General features: G+C 34.9%; 1 protein-coding gene across 3 annotated transcripts in view; it reads left to right on the forward strand.

Moving 5' to 3' along the window:
* The window catches only part of LOC150088972 (WD repeat and SOCS box-containing protein 1-like), a 213,801-nt gene that overhangs the window by 44,394 nt on the left and 144,559 nt on the right, over positions 1-24,848 (forward strand). For 2 of the 3 annotated variants that reach the window (XR_016546804.1, XM_090370976.1), the window contains exon 4: positions 5,389-5,430. The exons of the other annotated variant lie outside the window; for it this stretch is intronic. Coding sequence is in view for 1 of the 2 variants with exons in the window: in XM_090370976.1 (XP_090227102.1) it covers positions 5,389-5,430 (42 nt within the window). In the remaining variant the exon portion in view is untranslated. The remainder of the gene's footprint in view (positions 1-5,388; positions 5,431-24,848) is intronic. 3 annotated transcript variants of the gene reach the window in all.

Below are 24,848 nucleotides of genomic sequence, written 5' to 3' on the forward strand. Positions count from 1 at the left end.
TAATCTTGTTGCTCTTGTCTGCACCCATTCAAGCAGGCCTAAAATGATCTTCCAGACCTGTATGCAATACTCAAGATGAGACCTAACCATTGCCCTGTACAACAGGACAATCACCTTCTTGTCTCTGCTGGCAGAATTCCTGTATATTATTGACAGAACCTGTCATGGGCCCTCCTAGCAGCCCCTGCACTGTTCAGAAATCTTTATCGTGGTCTGTACAGTTAGCCATATATCTCTTTCATTTTCCACCTTGAGTGTAGTACTATCTAAGTACTGCCTCCCATATGCATTTCCTTTATTTTTTGGAAGGCAGTACTTAGATAGTACTACACCTCAAGGTGGAAAATGAAAGAGATATATGGCTAACTGTACAGACCACGATCAAGATTTCTCTGAACCAGTGCAGGGGCTTGCTTGGAGGGCCATGACAGTGCTTTCTGTCAATAATATACCACGGAATTACTTGCCAAACGCAGCAGATCCAAGAAGGACTCCAAGTTGATTGTGCAATTGATATTGCCAATCAATTTTAAACCCAGATTTGGGAATTTGGTGCATTTCAGTTTGTTTCTCATATTTTCTCATAGAAATTAGCATTGTCAGGATCTTTGTCGGTGTGCTGTTGCTGACCATCAAGTTTTTTTTGTCATTACTGGTGACTAATCATTAGCGTATGACTGCGACCTAGAACGAAAGGCCCTCTTTCTTCTCCCAAGTACAAAAAAAAAGCAAGATAACCTTGATCAAATGTGAAAGCATTAGCAAGGGATGATGCAAGAAAGCAAGCTTATATAGCATCAGCCAAAAAAAAAAAAAAAGACGCACACACACCTCATTTCACCCATCCACTCACTGAAGATCATGCTTTTTATATTTTTTGACTCGCAGGGAATTTTTCCTTATGAATTTGTCCTATGTGGTCAAACATGTGGCCACAAGACAGTTCTTTCATACAACAAGACAGTTCTTTCATACAACAAGACAGTTCTTTCATACAACAAGACAGTTTTTTCATACAACAAGACAGTTCTTTCAAATACAACAAGACTGTGGCAATTTTGTGATGCTCTTTGGAGAAAGTAACTGGAAAAAAGCTTTATGGAATTGGTGCTTGCATTGTGGCAATGTCACAATGCAAGCACCCACTACCTTAATTCTTGAATGGTGTTTTCCATTCAAGAATTTCTTCTGACACCCTCTGTCACTGTAGTTTTTCATCTGCCATAATTGCCAGATTTAGTTCTCTGTAATTTTTTTTATTTGTTTTCCAAGCTTAAAGCTTACTTGAAAGGTCACAGAATTGCAATGTCTGAGGAAGTTATTTAGAATAATTTCAATTAGTAATTCTGAAAGAAGCCTGTCAGGAATGCTTCTAGAAGTTGAAAAATCATTTGAATCAGTGCATATAATGGCAAGCAGATTACTTCAGAGATCCAGCTGAACGTCTGGTAAGCTTCATTTTCAAAATCATGCATGCCTATTGTATGCATGATTTTGTCCTTGAAAAATATATGTCAAACAGTCAAATAACTGATTTTGTTATTTTTGTGACTGACTTTGATTATTAAATTTCCCAAATTTGATAATGGTGAGCTCTCTGATTTCGATCATGAGACATATAACATGAAGATTTTGGTCTAAGATACTAAATGAGAAATGATTTTAATAATATATAATTTTTATTTTTTTATTATAAGTATTAGTATTGATAAAGTGATGGAAGGAAACAAGTTGATATAACATAACATCAACAAAAAAAAAGTGTGTTACCAGTGTCACCTTCCTTCACTTCATTTATTTATTTTATTCAACTATTTGTCCACCTCTGTAGTTAGTTAAATTGCCATCCTACACAAGAATTTAATGCTGCAAAATGCAATGTTTTACCCTTGAGAAATAAAATCTCAGCATAACATGCATTAGTAATTCAGTTAAAGATAGTAGTGGGGGAGAAGAGAGAGATTGAGATTTGTGGGTTACCATCCAGGCAGGCACAAAGTGTAGGTAGGCAAGAAAGGGTCCCATGGTGTCCTATTGATGATTTATAGGACATTTATCTTATAAAGATAGGGAAGTCATAATCCTACTGTATAAGGTATTGGTGTACTGTACTGGTGAGTCCATTAGAGTAGAGAGATCAATAGGGTAGATGAGAGTTTATTTAAACAATTAATGCTCTTTGAATAAAGGAAAATCTTCAATTATCTGCTCTCAATTTAAATTTATACTCTCTTATGTAATGTCACATGGCTAAGTGTAGAAAGACGTCAGTGTTTAGTACAGAGAAGTACTTAAAAATACAGAACACTATATGTATTAAAATTCAGAGGGGTTTACAAACTAAAAATAAAAAAATAAAAATAAACCTAAATGTTAGCTTTTAAAAGAATAAAAACAAAAAGTAAAAAGGTTGTTCTAAGCCCAAAAGAGTCCTTGAACATTAAGTTCAGTGATAGGTGATGTAAGCAGGGAGATTAACATGTCCTAAAGAGCTCAACCAGATGTGCATGTTGCATTACTAGGGGTCAGCTGGATACATATAGTTGAAAGGGATCACCACTTGGTTTCAGGAAGAAACTTCACAGAAGATATCCATCAAGAGAAGAGAGTTTAAACGCTTCAAGGCAGAACTTGTGCACAATGACTAGTGGGCTATAACTAGATTCCAGAAAAATCAAAATTACACTAGGCTCTCATAAAATGAATACTAAACACTGGAAAATAAAAATCACATTCTTGCTGTTGAAACTCCAGGTCAGGATCTTTGTTACTGTTTACGAAGATTAATTACATTTTTCAAAATGAATTTATGACATTTCTTGTTCCTGTTGAGGGTCTTATGTAGCATAGCTGATCATCTCCTGTGCTATGTAAGATCTTCAAGTGCAGGAAGGCCTGATGTAGCCGAGTGGTCAGGAGTGAGAGCACATTAGCACATTCTCTTTGAGTGTACCGTGGTTCAGTCCCACGACTGCTAAATACAATTGAAGATTGTATTCATGATTTATCATAAATTCCTCTGATCTGGTGGTTGTTCCAGTGTATGAACAAGAACATAGCATGGGAGATGATCTCAATATCTGACAGGGTGTAATTCTCCAAAAGATGTAATCCCAAGAGCTGATACTGGTATTGTTACCATTCAGAATACCAGTTATTACCATTGTTATAATTAATTTGCATTTGCTTTCCCTAATATTAAGTTAAAAAATTTCTGGATCAAAGGTATTCAAAGAAATTCTTTTGACCTAGAGACTTATCCCTTTAATTTTAACTTAAATACCATCATCAGGTCACCTTGCAGATATAAATTTCTGAACACAATAATGAATAACACAATGTCAAATCAAGACGCTCTTGGTAAAAATATCTCTTTGTGTCTTTAACAATATTGTCACTCTTATCTGTATCATAACCACCACATCTTTTGCAAAATTTCCAAATCTTGATACAGTGTTCACAATGTAGCCTAACCATTGCTTTATATGATGTAATATTCACATCTTTGTCTCTGCTGGAAAATTTGTAGTATATCATTGATAGAACACTGTAAGCTGCCCTAGCAGCCTGTCTTCAGTATTCAGAGAATTTTTATCATACCGTTTAGCTTATTCCAAGTCCTTTTCATTATTTAACTGTCTTGTTTGGTACTATCCAATTGGTAAGTTAGGCTAGGATTAATACAACCTGATATTAAGACCTTGTATTTTCTAGTGCTATTCCTCAAAACCATTTCCAGCCCATTCAGCTATTTGAGAGTAATTCAACTTGTTGAAGCATACTCTGATTGCTCTTATCAACCATCCTGTCCATATTTGTATCATCTGCAAATTTAGACATTAAACTTGAAATACCTATTTCAACATTAATAAATATTGGAAACAATAATATGTGGGATTCCACTCATATTGTTACATGGTGCCACTCATATGAAGAGCAGTGGTTTCTTTATTTGACAGTTCTGAATAGCTGGTGATGCTTTACTGATAACCAGATCAAGAATATGTCTTTACCTTGTGTCATCTATAATAAGCTAATACAGAAAGCAGGCACCAGACATTTCCTACTACCAGGTGAGTGACTGAACCACAAGTTCCATACAATCTATGGAATATTGAAGTCTCATAATAATGCACTCTGACTTGTATATCAATCCTAGTTGTTTTTTAACTTCTTTTCTTTGTATTTTTTTGTTTTATTGAAATGATTTTAGTCAGGCAACAGTATGATGTATTTAGATTTAAATGGGTTGTATTTAAATGTGTTGTAGATTTTTAAATGCTCATTGCCCAAGAGCATTTAAATGCTCTGCAGTAATGAATATTTAAAGAAGTATAACCTATTTAAATACAAAAGTTATTATAACACCTTGTTATTAAAATTATTTTATTCTTTATTTCTCAACATGGTGACTGAAAATTGCTAGTTTTTCTCTCTTTTAGTAGTCCATCAGCTTTACTAGTGCTACATTTGCCATAGTGTGAATCCTGTTTTACTCTCCTTTTCTGTCATCTACAATGTTTTAAAATTCAATAATTATGACCAGTAACCTCTTAATTTATATGTATAATGGCATAAATTTGTTTATATGAAACAAGAATATTTTTTAAGTTTGAGAAAACAATACAGAATGATCATTTGAAATTGGAACCCATGAAAATGTGAATAACTTTTATTGCTAGAGACATAAAATTTACAAATAATATTCTTTATTTTGTAATGTTACAATGAGGTTTCTACAAAATTCCTAATGTTACTTAATTTGTCACAAATTTAATGATTGCCATTATGATCACAATGGCAGTCATTTTAAAAAATAACTAAGCAGGACATAGAGTTCAAAAACACTGCAATCAGTATGCGAACAAGACTCAGAACTATCACCTTACCAATCTCCCCAAACATTTTCACATGCTTCCATATTACTGATTTTGATGATGCCTTATTACATTAAAATTGCTACAAAAAAAGTCAGACTGGTTTTAAACGACTGCTTTCTGGAAAAATTCCATCATGAACATAATTTCCTCTAATCTGAATATTCATTTACTGTATACCATGCATGTGCATTCATAATTTTATGACTTTTGGATGGTGATATCATACACAGAATAAAGAATGTTATTTATAAATTTTAAATTTCATGTATCTAATACCTTTCTACTTTAAGTTATTTGCATTTTCATGGGTTCTCATTTAAAATGATCGTCCTGTATATGGAAAGCTTCTTTTCATATGTAGATAAACATCAACATAACAGAAGTAGAAAGTATAGCTATATTTTGATGTATCTTCTGTAAAGGAATAGTTAATGTACTAAGAATTATCTATCTGTTACACAAGACAGAGATACCTAAAGCCACTGGTGTGGCTGTTTTATTTTGGCAGGTGCAAAGCTCTGTTCCAGCCATTACCACCCAAAGGTTGTAGGTAAGGGGATACTTTTATTTTCCATTCTTGCATTAACCTCACCTTGCCATTAGCAGAGGCTTTTGCTTTCAACACTAATTTGCATCTTTGTTCATATGAAGTTCCCTAAGTCTACAATGCTTAAATATAATGGGCGTTGTACATTAATTAAGAAAGGTTGCAATTAACCTGGTGTTGCTTTCTGTGGTTTGCTGTGTAAAGCAGTGGTTGTCAGCTGGTAATGTATGAAACTCAGAGTTATATTAAGTGGGGATAAGCAAGAATTTAAAAGTATGTAGCTCTGTAAGAAAGGAAATGGGGAGTGATTATTTTTAGAATATGCAAGTTTTCAAAATTTAAGTGGAATTTCCTCAGAAAGTTGACAACTGCTGTTACAAAGGATGATAATCTTGGTGTGTGTAATCTGCATGTAGTATTCCTCTGGCTCACTAATTTTTACCAACATTTTGCTATGCTTGTTTTTTTATATAATACACTCCTTCCCCAATAAAACATATGAATGAATGAGGTTATGTTTTTGTTTTTCTATTATTTTTTATTTTGTACTAATTCCAAGTTATCATAGTGTTAAAGGAGAGAGAGAGAGAGAGAGAGAGAGAGAGAGAGAGAGAGAGAGAGAGAGAGAGAGAGAGAGAGATTCAGTTAATACTGTTAAATTTCTCAATGGGTTACTGTTTATCACAATGAATATACAAGTATAAAGCAGTTTAAACTTTCAGGAATTATAATTGTTTTTCTAAATTGTTAAAATAGGAAGTAGTGTTTCTGCTTTTCACAAGAAATTATAGCAAATGAAGATGATTTTAATGTCCTTTCTTTCGTGTTAATTAAATAGTGATCATATCAGTATAGTCATACTGATGGGAACACTATTTGCTTATAATGGTGTATTATATAAATATAAAAATGAACTTTTTGGTAAATCTTCATGTTTTTACTTACTACGTTCAAAAAACACAATATTAGAATATGTAGATTTCTTCGGACAACACATCTGAATGTGCTATTTAGATTTAAATACATTGCAATTATGTGCTTTTTTTAAATTTAAAACATCACAGATAATAAAATTGATAGAGCGAATAGGGTGCTGTTTTATATTAGTTGACTGCTTAAATAGGTAGAAACTTCTCTCCATGAAGTATATTTCATAATATACATGTTTATGAGTTTTCCAGGTGTTAAGAAACTCCCAAGGTGACCATGTATGAATATTTCTCATTTAAAATTAATTTCCTGAAATGATGTTTTCACAGAGGAAATTTAAATATAATGAAATAATGACATGTACAAGGTAACAACATCAGCATGAATCCAATTATTCAGATCCTTGTTATAAAAATAACAAGGATCTGAATGTTACAGCATAGTGTAAATACTTAAAATTTTATCTGGCTCTAATTTAAAATTTATTCATTGGGACTGTACAAACCACCATGAAAATATCTTAAGAAAATTCAAAAATCATTAATATATTGGACATTATTAGCTAGAGATTGAGAGAGGAAGACGGATAATGTGCCACCTCACTGAAGATTAAAATAATAATAATAAAATAAATAGTGCAAAACTAATTGAATAATACATATGTATATATTCCGGACTTCATTTCGGCTCATTTTCGGATTACTTCAGGTGTAGTTGAACCAGCAGACACAGCTGAAGTACTGTGGTGCAGTAAGCAAAGGGAATCTACTGCATTATGCTTCTCAAGAATAATAACCCTAGCTAGTAGTCGACTGGCAGATCAGCTGAGGATACGGCATCAAAAGAAGAAGAAACAACAGATTTCAGCAGAAGAAATATTGAAGGGAAAGAGGCTTTGATATAATAGTCAAATGACCCTTAAAACCAGTTGTAATCAGCCTTCTGCACTAAGTGGGCTCTGTTGTAGTCACCTTTCCTTTTCAAGAGCATCTCGTGGGATGCATGATGACTCTTCCTATAATTAAAGCCGGCCCCTTTCAAAATCAGCCATGTGGTAGGCAATGGCATACCACTACATTATCTGATGCCACAGAGACCATAACAAAACCAACTCCAAAAACTGCTTTTAAAGGAAGACCTGCAACTAGGTGGAAGGATTAGATCAGTGAACTTTTGGGCGTGATATTTTGCGATGCCGCTCGTATAGCATATGATCGATGCAGTTGGAGGATTTTGTTGGTGGTCACAGGGAATTATGTGACTGGAAGAAGAAGATGGGCAAATAACCACATCTGAAACTGGATTTCATTGTTAGAAAGAGGACCACTGCTTCAATTTCTCCAGCACAAAAACTTTACAAGAAAGCAAGCTTATAGATCATCAGCCAGAAAATAAAAAAAACCCTTACCCACCTCACTCATCCATCCCCTCCAAGAATTTGTCTGGTTCTTTTTTTGAAATTATTCAAACTATCCACTTCCACAACAGATGGAAGTTTTTTCTAACAGTCAGAACCATGTTGATTGAAGGCAAACTTCCACACATCTATTTGTCCTGCAACCATCCTTCCTCAATTTGAATTTATGCTCCCTCATGTGTGTAGTTTCGGCAAGAGGAAGAATGCCATTAAGATGGAGCTTACTGAATCCATTCAAGGCCTTAAACACATTAAACTTCATAAAGATAGACAAGAGCATCTTTAAAAAAGATCAAGACTGAAAATTTTATTAAAAAAAAGACTAGAATTATTCCAAATTCTCACTCTTTATTGAATACTGTTCTTCAGTTGTTTAAATTATATGTGACCATGGAAATTTCATTGTAGTTTCCCAGTGGGCTCACTCTGTGAGATATGTCTCATTGGCTGGACTCAGTTTGGTAAATGAGAAGGTCTTGTTATTATTATTATTTTTTTTTAAAACTTAGAAAGGCTTAGAATTTGATGCTCAGTAAAGTTTTCCAAAGTGTGAAATACTTTAAAATTGCTTAATTTCATCATTTTCTTTGCTGCTCCATCAGAACATTGTGTAATGTTTCAATTATAAACATTACACAATGTTTATTTACTCATTGTGTATCCTAATCATTGTGTATCCTAATTGTGTATCATGTGGATCATAAACTAGTGTATCCACACTTTGGAATAGGTGTACTGTGTACACCTATTCCAAAGTGTGGATACACTAGTTTATGATCTGTATACCTTTCCACCAGCAAAGCCATATAATATTAGGTTCAAAAATCCATCATGGGTTAAGTCCCACTATCTCCAGATTTATGAGGAGACAGTGGGATTTGTGAGGTTCTATTGTACGAGGTATGATCAAAAAGTTCTGAGACAACTAATATTTGGGAAAAAGCTTACCAGCTGCATGGAGGGATCTCATTCAAAGTAATCTCCTTGATACTGTGTACACCTATTCCACTGCTTCTGCAGTAGTCTTCTTTTGGAATTGCTGGTAGTTCCCGTGTTGTGTTCTGAATAATTTCCAGAGGCATTGCAAATCTATGACCTTACAAGAAGGCTTTAAGTATAGAAAACAAAATAAAAATAACAAGGAGCTAAATCCAGTGAGTATGGCAGAATAGGCATCACAGTGATGGAGCACTTCACAAGCAATTCTTGAATGGAAAGTGCTGTGTCAGGGGTGTTGTCATGATGCAAATGACACTTTCCCAAAGCCCACATTTTTAACCATTTTCTCTGAACAGCATCATGCACTCACCATAGAACTGTATTTTTTAGTATTCCCGATTCACTGTTTGGACCCATGCAAGATAAATTCATGATGAATGCTGTATGTCAAAAAATGTAATAAGTATGATCACATTTGATTGAGATTGCCTTGGAAAATATGTAGTCTTTGAGAGAACTGCACCTTGTTTCTAGGTTATAGTCATACACCCATCATTTGTCACTAGTAATGATGGAAGAAACAAAGTGTGAAACAGCACAGTGACAGAGATTCTGATATGCAGGAACTCCTTGAAATCATTACTGAGTATGAAAGGCATAACTTGGCTGAACATATTGCATTCCCATATCTTATGTTAAAATTGATTGATTAGCACACTAGGAATATCAGTTTCACTAGTAACTTTGCAGACAGTTCAACATCAGTCACTCCTGATTAAATCATGAACACAAGTGAATCATTAATTTTTCAAGTTGATGGTTGGCCAGAGAAAGAATCATCTTTGCCTGACAAGTGGCCTTCTTTAAACTTTGAACCATTGAAAAGTCTTTGAATGACATGTTGCAACTTCTCTGAAAGCTGTTTTTAACATTAACTGGGTTTCCCTTTAATTTGAAGCAAAATTTGATGCAAACTTACTGGTAAGTAAAATTATTCATTTTAAAATGTGATGAAAGACATAAAAACATTTTCTGTTCAACATGCACTAAGTAGGTTAATGGGCAGTTTGTGCATTATTACATCTGGATGAGCCACAAATAATATTGTGAAAAATTGCAATTTGCTATAATGTTGCAATTTAAAGATATAAAGCCAGTCCCTGAACTTTTTGATTGCACCTTGCATATTCAACAATTATAAAAAAATATAATTATATTTATATTTAATATAAAGAAACAATAACTTCATTAAATATATATAGTTTATCAGCAGGAATTATGAAGTTAGCTTCTCTCTCTTCTCTGACTTTCAGATGCTCAAATAAAAAACTTTTAAGTTTTTCTCTTTCAATTCATTACGTGTGTGTATGGTAAGAAGCAATATATACGTGGATGGTAAATATTTCTCGTTATAAACAACTGCGATTTAAAAAAATCCTACCCGATGTTCAAATGGAATAAGTCAAGTGCCCACAAGTGGACAAGAGGCAGAACAACCAACTTGCAACAAAATTTTACGTTGCAAACCCAGTGGTGAATGAGAAGGGTAAGAGGCAAGCAGCTTGTATAGACTCACAGGACAGCCACAGTGGCATAAGTACTGACTGTAGGGTACAATGTGAGACAATTGAGGGCACTTTGCAGCAGGGTTATTCAGTGTACTGTCTGTTGGATGGGAGGTATCAGAGTTGACAACCAGCTTGACATACTCTGCATGTCACAGACATCTACATTTCACCTGGTGCTGTAACTTCTGCAGTTGAGCAGCAGATGACTGTAAGAAGGGATTACCCTGTGTCCAAGAAGACTGGCCGGGTGCACTGTTTATTTGCCTTGAGTGATTACAAAAGTGCTATAAGTGATAGAAACTGTGCTATCAACTGTGCTATGATTTTTGTGTACTAGTGCCAGGAATTTAGTATAAGGAGGAGTTTAGGAAATGCACTGGGATTAATGAGCTTGCAGCACTTATTATTATTATTATCATCCATATAGTGCATGGAAGCCTGAGGCTTATGCTGCACCAGCCAAAAAAAAAATTCCAAGTTACCCTGAGAGAAACAGAAATAGAAAGGAATCACCAAGAAAGAGAAGAATGATGATATCCAGCTCAGAACCCTGGGTGTGCCAAGCCCATACTCACCAGATGTAAGCCCCTGGGGTTAATGGAGCTGACAGCAAAATGTTGACAAGCAATGTGCTATGCTGCATGCCACCAATACCTGTTTGCCTCAATGTATAATCCTTTAAAAAACTTCCCTGTATAGATATAAATGTTAGGATCAAAAATATTGTGGGACTGAATTAGTTAAAAGTAACTGCACACTGAATAAAAAAAGTTTTATTTAGTTTTCTAGAAAATGAGATTTTTACAGTAGTTTGCATTTTAGTTGTATGTGTTCAACAGTTTACTTTTAACTGTTGTTGCTGGTAAGTAATTTCATTATCATTAGTTTTTTTTTTTGAACAAAGATATATAAAATTGCTTTTTTTTTTTTTTTTGAAAAAATCAGCCTCAGAGACTGTAGAAATAATTGTTGAAGCATATGGTAAATAAGTTAAGAAATAGAATGCTTGAACGGCACAAGTGTTTCAAAGATGGATGATGCACAGGCTGGAGGACTTTGCACATCAACAAATGACAACCTTGTCTCCTGCAATTAGAAGCATTATTTTTAAGTTGATTGCCAAATAGGAATTGAAAATATAGAATTCAAGTTTAAATATTATAAGGTAGATTTGCCGATATTTAAAATTTGCAGCTTCTTTGTTCTCAAGTTTTTATCAGCAAATTGGAAATGAGAGTTGAACTTTCAAAAGAACTGGTAGAATTTGATTGATCTAGGATTTCTAAAAATAAAATGTCAGATGAAACATGGTTTTTTGTTTATAACCTTAAAACAATCATCAGTCCTCTGATTAGAAGGCCCCTCCCCAAGTAAGCTTGGACTAAGTGTTACAATTAGATTTTACGATTTCTAAATTAAAATTTTGCTTAATCAGTTGCTCTTTTTTTTTTTTTCAGTGAAAAAGTCGTTCCCTGTTCTCATTTGAAAATAAGAATACCACTGGTGTACTTCTAAAACAAACACAAACCAATTTTATTTCAAGGGAAAAATAAAACAGCCACAACAATTGTAGAATGAATAAAAGTGAGACAAACTGCCCTTGGATAATACGGTTCTACTTAACTATGTGAAAAGTGAGTCACATACATTTTTTTTTTTTTTTTTGTCAAATAAAATTGATATATGATGTTCATTTCAGAAGTATGCCACTAACATTTTTAGGCTGAATTGAGGACAGGCAACAGATTTCTTATTGAGGGCAGTTTTTAAAATTTAAATTCAGAAATCTGAGCAGTGATACTTAGTTTAATTTTAAAACCAAATTAAAAAAACTTGAGCTCAAATATGACAACAGTCCAGGTGGTGGCAAACAGCCTAAACATAAAAATAAATGAGATACACTGGTGCCTTTTAATTGAAATGCCCTATATGTGTAATTTCCTCTGTGGGCTCTATGAAGTATGACCCCCCCCCCACACACACACACCACAACTTGTACCTTGTGTGTGTTTAAAGGTAATTTCAATGTAGCATCAACAAATCATGTCTATACAGTATATGTATAGACTGTCTTGCAACTATACAGAGATATGGTGCCGGCTGTTAACTGCATTTGTTAATAATGGCCATTTTTATATTTACAATATATTTTAAAATTGCAAACTTACATTGTCTTGTGCCTTTGTGTGATTATGCAAGCCAACATTGAAGAAATTCTCAGGAATTTAGAACCAAAAATTGATGAAACTGAATCAAGTAATAAATATGGTACACTGGATACATATGATATACCAGAAACACCAGATGGAATAAATTTCCATCAAAAAGTTAGACTAGTTTTTTATATTTTTTTTTTTTTTTTTTTTTGTACAAAATGTTGGTTTTGATTCAACTTTTGGCAGTCTAACTCTATTGTATGCTGAATTATAAAATCAGTATGAGGAAAATATTAATACTTGAAAACATTTAACATTTTCAAAATAATGATCTTGGCCAATTACACATTTTTATTATCAAAAAACACTTTTGAAGTTCTTTTAAATACAAAGTTCAAATTTAATTAAATTCAGAGTTCCCTGATTGCACTATAAAAACTAAGTACATAGTTTTTCAGTTTTTACAAAAACTTTCAAAAGCTCTTAAGTGGCCTGCTACTGTCTGGTAACTCACCAAGAAAGGGTTAGTAAGACTTGGTGGGTTTCCAGATAGTGTTTAGGCTGCTTAGAGTGTTTGAGAACTGTGAAAATTGAAAAACTATTTAATATTTTTGAATATTAATTTTTCCTGTTTTTATTTTATCCTGATCCTTACCTACTGAATGCATGAGAAATGTAATCAGAAGGGCAAGATCTGATATATGGGCAAGGAAATCTTGGAAATTACTCCATGACAGTGCTTCTGCTTATTGTCATGGATTAATTTCCAAACACTCTCTCATATAGTATTCTCCTTATATTCATCTTTCCTTGTGCCATGAGGCGCCTCCGTAGCCAGGTGGGAAGGAGCAGCAGTGCGTAGCACACGCTTCTTGATTAGACCGGGGTTCGAGCCCGTCACCACCAAATGCGGAGGATGCGGAAAGGTCAGGGAATGACCACCGCATATCCTGGAGCAATATGGCCATAGTTGCTAATGCTCCTAAAAAAAAAAAACCAAATAACAATAACAAACCTTGTGCCATGTAATTGTTATTTTTTTCCCAAAACTAAATTACTCATTAGCTGTTTACCATTGTTTATAACAGTCAACACCATTATTTATAACAAGCACAGTCATATGGAACCTGGCAGGTGCCTAACTTTGTTTGCTTTTTTTTTTTTTTTTTTTTTTTCCTGGAAACAGTTTTTGGTTATTTTAAATTTTTGTTTGCAGTTTACCAATATATCTTCTTTTCTTAATGAATTTTGGTACTTATTGTATGTATTTTTTTTTTAGTTTTTTACTAAAAAATTAAATATTTAAAAAATGCTTTTAAATGTTATTTTTAAAAAATACTATTAATACTACCAAAAATGGGGTAAAAAAAACCCAAAGTTACAGTCTTAAAATATAAACATGGAATTAACAGTCATTTCCATTTCCCAGATCAGAGAACCATTAACAGCATGAAATTTAAAACTTACATTTGCAAACATATTAATGTATTTTGCCAAATAGAGGCGCTTCCGTAGCCAGGTGGGAAGGAGCAGCAGTGCATAGCACACGCTTCTTGATTAGACCGGGGTTCGAGCCCGTCACCACCAAATATGGAGGATGCGGAAAGGTCAGGGAATGACCACCGCATATCCCGGAGCAATATGGCCTTAGTTGCTAATGCTCCTAAAAACCAAATAACAAACAAACAAACTTTGCCAAATAGATAAGGAATACACAAATAAATAATGATAATAATCAAAGCAAGAAGCCATTCTGCATCAGTTATAATAATAATTGAATAAAAAAAACTCATTTTGTACAATAACTCAGCATAAAAAGAAAAAGGAATTGCTTTCTGTAGTAGACACCTCAGCCACATGTCAGCTTGATGTGCCAGTTTCAAACTACATATATGAGGAACATTTTGCTGAAAGCAAAACTAGCATATCGAAGAAAAAGGTAAACACCATATATAGTTGCACAGGATATGACAGGTTCTTTGCATTTTTAATTCAAAGTAAACAATTTTTCACTTCCAAAACATCTAAAATAAAAGTTGGACTATATTTAGAATGGTAGAAAAAAAAATTTAGATTTTTAATTAATGATTAATGTGCAATTGTCAAAATTCAAAGGGTTAAAGGGATGGTGATATTCAGTTAACTCTGAATTTAATTAAATTTGAACTTTGTATTTAAATGAACTTCAAAAATGTTTTTTGATTTAAAAAAAAAAAAAAAAAAAAAGTGTAATTGGCCAAGGCCATTATTTTGAAAAATTCTATCTATAAATATATTTGTTAAAAAAAAATTTAGGCCTAGAATGTTTTTGATCCCACCTAGCACTATATCTCAAGTTTCAACAAAATATCAACGTGTGGTAATTTGGAGAAATTGTTCACAACTATTTTATTGCATTCGCTGAAGGTTGAGCAGTGATGCACGTTCTATAATATATGCTGGTATTTTGTATCATCTATAAAAAAATTTGTTTAATTATTACTATAGAATTAGTTGTTATTTAATTATATAAAGAATCATTTTTCTGGTCAGTAGTATTCTAAGCATTTTGAAATGTGCAATGCCATGATGAAAAAATGTGTTTTTATTTTTTAAAATAATAAAAAAAAAAAACTGAAGTTGATTGGGTTTTTGGCTAAGATAAAGAAAGCCTGCATGAGAAGCATGCAAAAGTTTGATGAAATTTATCGGTAAAAGTACTTTGCCGTAATGGCATTTATATTGTTGCTCGCTCGGTAAACAGACAGTGGGTGTTATCGGTCAGGAGTAGAAATCGAATCCCATGAGAGATTGAAACCCTCCTGAAGTGGAGGGGATAACCTGACCTTTTTTCTTTAGAATCACTGGTGGACTAGTGGATAAATTATTTATTAACAAAAAAAAAAAAAAAAAGGCAAAGGAAGCCCATACAAGAAGCACGGCAAACGTTGAAAAAGTTTACCGGTGAAATTATGTTACGAACATTTTTTACGACTCCAGAACTTCCAATATAACTCTGTTCGTGATTCAATTAGTGATTCTAAAGAAAAAAGGTCAGGTTATCCCTCCTCCATTTTGGGAGGGTTTCAATCTCCCGTGGGATTCAACATCTACTCCAGGCCGATAACACCCACTGTCTGTTTACCGAGTGAACAACAATACAAATGCCATTACGGCAAAGTACTTTTACTGGTAAATTTCATAGAACCTTTTTGTTCTTCTCATGCAGGCTTTCTTTACTTTAGCCGGGTTTTTTTGTTGCATGTCACGAAGTGTTTTTACATGGTTTCTTGTTTTTATACTTAAAAAATTATGTAATTATGTACCAGGTACATAATGAGTTGCTGCTGCTCTACTCTGAGACTGATAGTGTCACTGATAATGTCACAGTGGCAGCTGTTAAAAACATTGTTACTGCGGGAACTCATTATGAAACTAAAATTATGTGTAAAGTTACCATTTTGCCTATATGTTCATGAAGACATGTATTATAATTCTGATACTGAATTATTTTAGGAAATTGTCTTTTCACTCATCCTCCATTTCCTTTTCAATAATGAGCAGTAAATTTTGCAAGAGTTGTATCTTTTAATGTTTCGCCCCGTTTTTCATATTTATCAAAAATACTATCTTTCCATATATCCAAAGACTCACTGTCAACTTATTGTTCATCCAATTCAGCTTTTGATTTTACATAATTTCTGATGCCCATGTGGCCATACCGTTGGCACGTCTTCAATCTCTTGAAGACAAGGACATCGAGTATCATAATAAATACCAAGCTGCCTCTTGTGAACTCATCTCCACAGAATTCACACATCCACACTTAATGCTCTGTTAGATCAGTTATATCCATATCAGGATATTCTTCTTGTAGCTCTATAATTTTCCTTTGCAGGTTGCTTATTTTTCTGTTAGTTTTATTCACATATTCAACTACATGTGCTGCACATGAATATTCTACTATGATAAATTGTAAATCCGAATTAGACTTGAGTACTCCTAAAATTGAAGGATTGTAATTATTCATAAATTTCTCTTCTATCTTGTATTTACGAAATACACTTGGTCATTTGATACTAGCCCTCAAAATATTTAGATATTCTTCTGATTGGATTTGATTTAAGGAATTCTTCGAAATTAACATGATTATCCAATTCTAATGAGTCGTGCATTTTACGATTTTTTTTGCGATAAGCTAATCTTCAGTTGTCATCTCTGGCCATTGGTATCAATACAGGCAGTTCCCGCTTTACGAGTTGTTTTTTTTTTTTTTTTTTCAAGTATCAACAAAACCGAAAATATGAAGATTAATTGCAAAAAATGAATGTTTAACATTCATAAATATTGCATTTCAGACCATATGCATAGCTATACAATACAGTACACCCCGCTTTTCGATATTAATCCATTCCAGAGACACTATTGTATCGTGAAAATATCGTAATGTGAATCCAATAATACATTGTTTCTTGATAATTTGTTCCACCACCTCGAAAGGTGACATTTTCGCTATATAACTCTCTAAAACTCTCTTAAAGGTCATTTTTATAGTGTAAATTGTATTAGTTACCAATTCACCTCATTAAAATGCACTACACTTTCATCATTATCATATGTTCTGTTATAAGAACCAATTTTGAATGGGTGCCTCCGTAGCCAGGTGGGAAGGAGCAGCAGTGCGTAGCACACGCTTCTTGTTAGACCGGGGTTCGAGCCCGTCACCACCAAATACGGAGGATGCGGAAAGGTCATTCAGGGAATGACCACCGCATATTCCGGAGCAATGTGGCCTTAGTTGCTAACGCTCCTAAAAACCAAATAACAAACAACCAATTTTGAACAGCTTTGTGATATTTTTCTAAAGTACATTTCTAAAACAATAAAAACAATTTGCACTTTCTGGTTTATTGGGCTTTTCTGTTACTGCAATCAGTTATAAATGGGTACTAAATTCCATGTTATTGCATGTGCGAAAATACTGATAGCTGGAATTGTGTGGTTTTTTTTTTTTTTACGTTATTATGGTGAAATGTGTTTTCTCCTTTACTGAAATCTTCAATCGTATAAAAAACCTAAAATAAATTTTCAGAATCTTCTCTTCATTCCTTTTTTTTTTTTAAAGCTTCATAAACTTGTTACTACAGCAAATCATGCTATTAAAATTTATAATGAATGCTTATGCATGCTATTAAAAATTTATAAAGAAAAGAGAAGTTATCTTGGAAACAAGCATTTCTGAAGAAGACTACTCCTTCTGCAACAAACCAACGAGTGCTGAGCCAATAATGAGTGATCAATGAGTGTGCATTTCCCATTGCCACAAAAGGTTTTTAATTTGTAAATATCGATGCAAAATAACTGTTGAGTTCATCTGCAACGGCAGCTGATATATTTAATACTATCCCCTTTCCCTTATGTAAAGGTCCGATCTAGTTTGTCCTGCCCTTCTTGGCATTTATACATGTGAAGAATTCCTTATCCTCCTCCTTTGCCCTGTTTGCTAGTGATTTCTCATAAACTGCCTTTGCCTGTTGAACCTTTTCTGTGGCTCTGTTACAGATCGTCTTGTAGCTGTTATAGGCTTTAGTATTTTTTAATTGCTCTGTAACCTTTCCATGTTACCTTTTTCTGCTCAAGTAATGTGGAAACTTCACTATTCATCCAACTTGGAACCCTCCTTGTGGAGTATTTTTTTTTTTAATGGTAAATACGCATTCAAGGCATCTGTGATTAATATTTTAAAAGCATACCACAGTTCAATTGTATTCCTTCTCTGTGTGATATCTACCCAGTTAATAGAGGCCATGTAGTACCTTAAGGCATCATAATTTCCTTTTCTGAAATTAAAACCCATTCCTTTGCCTTTTACTACTGCTACCTCTCTCATCATGATCCACCGTAGAACTCTGTGATCACTTCCTGCTACTGGTTCCTCTACCGTCAGCCCTGTTATGTCATCTGATTCATGGGTGATGATGAGGTCTAGGATATTCTTTTCTCTAGTACTTTCCCTGACATGTTGATACAAATAACAGTCATCTAGTTGATTTAAAAATTTTGTTCCCCATGTCGAGTTTCCTTCCCATTTACTCCAATCAATTAGAGGCAAAATGAAATCACCCACAATAAGACATTCACGCTTACTTGCCCATTCCATTTGCATGTAGAGGCTTTCGTCATAATCTTCACAATCACCTGATCTGTAGATTACTCCTACTCGCATTATACCTTTGTTTCCAACTATTTCACACCATACAGATTCTATTCTAGCATGTGAAACGTCTGAATCCGGGAAAGTTATCGTCACACTCAGGCTGCTTCTGATAAGAAGCATTACCCCACCACCCCTTCTATCTAACCTATCCTTCCTAAATACATTATACAAGCCGTACTGAAACTCATCATCCCCATTTTCCGGGTGGCACCACGTCTCCGTAAGCCCTATTATGTCCACGTTACTTGTTTTAACCAGCAGTTTGAATTTTCTCATTTTATTGACGACACTTCTAACATTACTATATAAACAATTAAGACTTACTGTTCTTGTATATTTAACAACCCTAACACAACCCTTGAAGTATTTTAGGCTCGCTTCCCTGGCATTAGCTACCTGTTCACTTGAAACGTTTCTGCCCCCAGAACATCTAGATAATATGTCCAGTTGGGGTAACAGATAAGAACTCTTGAGGTATGTGCAAGAGTTACTTTGACCAATATTATCAGATAAATGCATGTCAGTATTACCCACATCCCCCCCTAACTAGCAGTTTCCCTGAACCTTTAAGGTAACCTCAATAATACTGGCAAAAACTTTTGCACCACCTTTGTTTAAGTGTATCCCGTCTCCGCAAAACAAATTCCTTCTACCTACAAGTGTGGGCCATGCTGATAGAAATTTCCCCCCTAAAGCCTTGCAGAGTCCTTCAAGTCTTGAGTTAATCCACAAGGCTTTTAACATATAATCCCCGAGTAGAATATGTTGGATATATATAAATCCATTTGACATCGCCGTAGTTGGTATACGTCCCTCTTTTAATGAAGTATGACATGTATTACATATCATGAAAGTACTTTCTTCTTGTAAATGAAATTGATTTTAAAGTAATTCATATGAAGTTTTTGGAAATGGTTTCAAATCTAATTGAAACCATAAACGATCACAAACATTACAACTAAATCTAAATGGGTTTTTGTACACGAGTTTTTCAAACTCGCTGTCAGCTCGTGTAGACAATATAGGAATGTAATGAGAAATCTCATTATTAGCCATTTCTTATTTTATTTTTTATTATTTTTTTTCGTGCACGATATTCCTTCATTTGTTCTGCTGGAGTTTTAGATTCCTGATAAGTATCAGGCATAGTAGAACACGCCGCCTCGTAGCCAGGTGAGAAGGAGCAACAGTGCGTAGCACACGCTTCTTGATTAGAACGGGGTTCGAGCCCGTCACCACCAAATACGGAGGATGCGGAAAGGTCAGGGAATGACCACCACATATTCCCGGAGCAATATGGCCTTAGTTGCTAATGCTCCTAAAAAAAAAACCAAACAACAAACAAACAAAACAAACATAGTAGAACTCTGTGGTTGAATTTCCTTATGATTCGGAATGGTTTGAATTTCTAATTTCCTTTTCTTCCGTTCACTATATTCCTTCATTACTTCAGCTTGAGTTTTTTTTTTTTTTTTTTTTTTTTGGGTGCAGTTTGAGAACTCCCAGGCATAACAAAACACTCTTGTTGAATTTCATCTGGATTCACATTTCTGTCCAACTTCCCTTTCTTTCTTTCATGATATTCCTTTGAATGCTGGGCTGTAGATTTTGGCACAGTCACTCACGTATTAATCATTATGCTGATAAAACGGTATAACATAGCGTGTCACTGCTCAATTGTACTTATTGTGTCACTGCACTTGTTGCGTACAATTGAGTTTTCTTGGGTACACTCGTTATACTTGTTGCATCCCTGCACGCAACAAGTACAATGCATGCACATCAAGTTTCATGATGATTTATAGGTAAAGTAATGCTTTTTTTCCAAATAACGCCAGTAAAAACGTTTTTAACATCAAAAAAGGAGTGGGTGGGTCATTCTTTCTTGAGGAGAGCATAATTGACTTTACCATTGTAGAAAAGAATTTTGAACAACCAGTTGGTGATACAAGGACATAGAGGATTTGAGATTACAAGTGACAATCATCTTGTAATGAGCAAATTAAAAAATAAAAAATTACTGCCAAAAATAAGAGGTATAAAAGTTAAAAAAAAAAAAAAAGACAAGAATCAAAAAACTCTCAGGTTGCCAATAATCATTAAGTACAGAAACCTTGCTCAAAAGTTAAATGCATTCCTGATGGTAAAATGACTTTAGATGAAGAATGGGAAAAATTTAAGAGGACTTTAGTGGAAGCTGTAAACAAGGTATATGGGGGGAATACATCTGTAAAGACAGGAAATTCAGAATACCATAATAGAACCAAGAAGCTAAGAGACAGTTATAAAAAATATGGCAATAAAAGTAATAAGAATTTATTGGAATATAAAAAAAAGTAAAGAGGGCTAAGACATGTGAAAGGGGATAAAGAAAAATCTTGGAAAAGATATAGAAAACAGTATTAGGAAAGTGTTTTGACATTTAATTAAAATCTCAGAAATGGGAGAAAACCATAACCAAAGTAATCAAAAATGATAAGGATGAAATCAAAACAGAAGAGATATTTTAATTTGCCAAATGAAGGAATTGAAGACATCACCAAATAACTTAGTTTTCTAACATAGCTATCCACCCTAATAGTTGAAATTGGGAAATGAAAAGCCCAACAAGATTGTAAATTGCACAACAAGATTGTAAATTGCCTGATGGATGTAGGGAAATTTTCTTTTAGTTATATGGTGTTATTTTCCATGTTGAAATTTTGTCAGTACAGACGAAGAGGTAAATTATTCTGCTTTACAATCCATTAGTCAAACCTCAACGTGAATACTATATACTAGTCTGGAGGCCTCATTTCAAGAAAGATATCAACTTGCTTGGATGCAAAGAGATATTCATACAGTAAATTCTGTAAGCTGTAAAGTTTGGAAATCGAGCATCTGTAGAGAGATCTGATTGGGGTATTTAAAACCGTAAAAGAATTCAGCTGTGAATGGATGCTGACTGGCTAATGCACATGTTCAAACTGGTTTCGAAGACAAAGGTGGAGGTTATAGATGCAAATTCAGAAGAAGAGTGCCAATGGAAATATCTATGCAAAAAGGTATATAGTAAAAGATGAATGTTTCTGAAAAGTGAAATTAGCTTGTAAGAAATCATTAATTTACCCAGTGACTTTTCTTTTAGATAGAGGGGAGATTTTGGGGGCACCCCTAAATTGTTGGAATGGTAGTCCATGATAGGACATATTTGGGATTTGTAGAATAATGCTGAGAGTGATAGAGAAAGCATAGATTTTTCAAAAAGTGACAATATTTATAAATAGGCTTATGTTAAGAAAAGGTACAAGCTAGGGTCATTTCCCACTTAAGGATATCCCTTCTTGTCTAGAAATCTGAGTTGTTGAAAATGAAAGTAGAGCAGGAGATCTTTTTTTCTTTAAAATAAGACAAGTTTGAGTGAGTTTTAGAAGAAACTGAGTTAAGTTTTCTTCTTCCTGCTGGGAATTGTGTGAACTAATTGTGGATGCAAGTGAGTTTCTGGAGATCAATATAACACACACTGTGGTTGTGTTTGTTATATTGAATGATTAAAGCCAGAATGATTGACAGTCACAGGCTTTAAATTTAAGCTTTATGACATAAAATTAAGGTTGTTCAAACTTTAACCACAGTGCAGCTGAAGTGTTCATTATCAAACCAGTTGTACAAGACTTGTGTTTATGTCCGAAAAGTTGATTTCATCTTTCATGTAATGAATACCTGGTGATCAGCATTTTCAGGAATTGTGGTCAGTATTTCAGATGTTGTAGTACTTTGTGCCAAATGGTACTTGTTAATCTGGAAAGTGGGATATAACATGCTATCATCAGGAAAACTAATGACAGGATTTTCAGTCAGTAGGAGAAGTTTGTTAACATACAGGGAACATTAGAGAACTTTACATTGTTCAAAATTAAAAGACAAGACAGCCATCTACTATCATCATGGTGCCTCCATAGCCAGGTGGGAAGGAGCAGCAGTGCGTAGCACACTCTTCTTGATTAGACCGGGGTTCGAGCCCGTCACCACCAAATACGGAGAATGCGGAAAGGTCAGGGATTGACCACCGCATATCCCGGAGCAATATGGCCTTAGTTGCTAATGCTCCTAAAAACCAAATAACTAACTAACTATCTACTATCATATTTAGCCACAGAGAAAATGGCTACTCAGTTTAAAAAATCAGAAGGCAGACAGTAAGGTTGAACATGCCTACAAGGCCTTAATGCCACACCTGAACTGTGGAAAAACACACACAGATTTTTGGAAATGGAATTTGTTCACAGATAAGTAGCATTAGTGGATCAACATTGATGGAATTCATATTATAAATTTTTAAGATGGAGGGTTTTGATATAGCATAAGAGTTGTCTTTGATAAGAAAAGTTGTAGTTAATCCAGCTGATGTTGTGGATGAATTGAATAGGTACTTTGCATCAGTCTTTACATGAAAGACCTTTTATTCTGAGAAGGGGCTGAACCATATGAAATTAGTGATTTCAGAATTACAGATGACTATTTATTAGAAAAATCTTTGAGCATAAAGGCAAGTAAGACCACTGGAGTTGATGGCACATACCCAGTATTTTTGAGGGAGACCACCAAAGTGTATTGAACTATTGAGGCTAATTATGAGGGCATCTTTGGACTCTGAGGAGATTCCTGTGGATTGGAGAAGTGCCAGTGTTTCAACCATACAGAGTTCTAAGAGTGAATTTGTTAACTACAGACCGTTTAGTTTGACTTAGAGCCAATGATTAAGAAGGATATTTAGATAGATATGGCTTTCTGAAGGACACACAGAATGGGTTTGTTACAGGAAAATCATGTTTAACTAACTTAATGGGCTATTTTGACACAGTTACTGATCAGCTGGATGTAGGGAACAATTTTGCCCTAGTTTATTTAGATTTTAGCAAAGCGTTTTACTTGGTTCCTCATGAGAGGCTACTATATAAGCTGGAACTGGTTGGAGTTACTGGAAAGATTCTAAGATGAATATGGGGGCAGGAGGCAGAGGGTTGTGATTAATGGATATTCGTCAGATTCTTCAGAAACTATCTACTGTTTTCTCATTTTCATAAATGATATCGAGAAAGGGATAGAAGAGTGATGTCAAAATTTGCAGACAATGTAAAGATCGGGTGGTTAGTGCCAAGTGGTGCTCCTTCAGGATGACTTGAACAGATTCCAAAGATGGTCAGAGAAGCTGTGTTTTAATGCAGCAAAAGGCAAGGTCTTACACCCGTTCTGCAATCAGGAACTAAGGGTACAGTATGCCTTGTAGCAGACATGAAACTTCGGCAACAACCGGACTATGAGCAAATACACTAGCACTGAAATCCAAATTGTCTGACCCAACTAACCTACTTGAATAGGACTCACACCACAGAAATTATGGGCTCACTGGATAGAAAAGGTACTGGAATGCCCTCCCTGATGATGGAAACAGGATCAATGGACCAGACCCCTCCAGGATGCTAAAGACAATCTACGAGACACTACCCTGGTCGGGTATATAACCCATAAACGTGACCGACCTCAACCTACCTGGATGGACACATAGCCTATGAATGACATGGGGGTACTGGTTCCGACTGCTTCATTGGACCCGTATCTTTTCCCCACCTTGAACAGCAGATTTGCTGCCAGTGCACCAATTGGCAACCTGAGCTGTGTACTCTTTCCTGGCTTGCTTTCCACTCCACTTCCCTGGCAGGGGGGGGGAGGTGACTGTCCTCCTGTCTCCTCGCCACCTCCATTTTTTCCCTCTGGTGGGGCATGGGCATGCCCCACTGACACCTATTGAGGTCGCCTTCCCTATTGATTCCATATTTCTGTTTCTCTCCCCCCCAGTCTTTAGTCTCCCTCCCCTACTCTATCTGTACACAAGCGATTGCCCTACACGTCCAAATTTAATTATGTCCAAATTAATGTTCGCCAAATCCCCCCCACACGAAAGATCAATTTTTTTTTTTTTTTTTAGCACCTAGCCACTGAAATTTCAGGAAATTAGGTGGCAGGAACCTGCCAGAGTAAATAATTATAATGCTGGTATACCTGGCCTCCCTCCATGGGGCTGAGTGCAGGCAACCTTGGGCCTCGGCAGGGGTCCAGTGGCTAAATGGCCAGAAGAACAACGATACATAACACTATACGTATGCAATATCCATACACTTTTAAATCTCTGGCCTTTCCAGTGAACTGGCTCACCTACAATGAAAGCAATGTAG

This window comes from Mastigoproctus giganteus, chromosome 3, assembly GCF_048544385.1.
Source record: "Mastigoproctus giganteus isolate SK-2022 chromosome 3, ASM4854438v1, whole genome shotgun sequence".
Taxonomy (NCBI): domain Eukaryota; kingdom Metazoa; phylum Arthropoda; class Arachnida; order Uropygi; family Thelyphonidae; genus Mastigoproctus; species Mastigoproctus giganteus.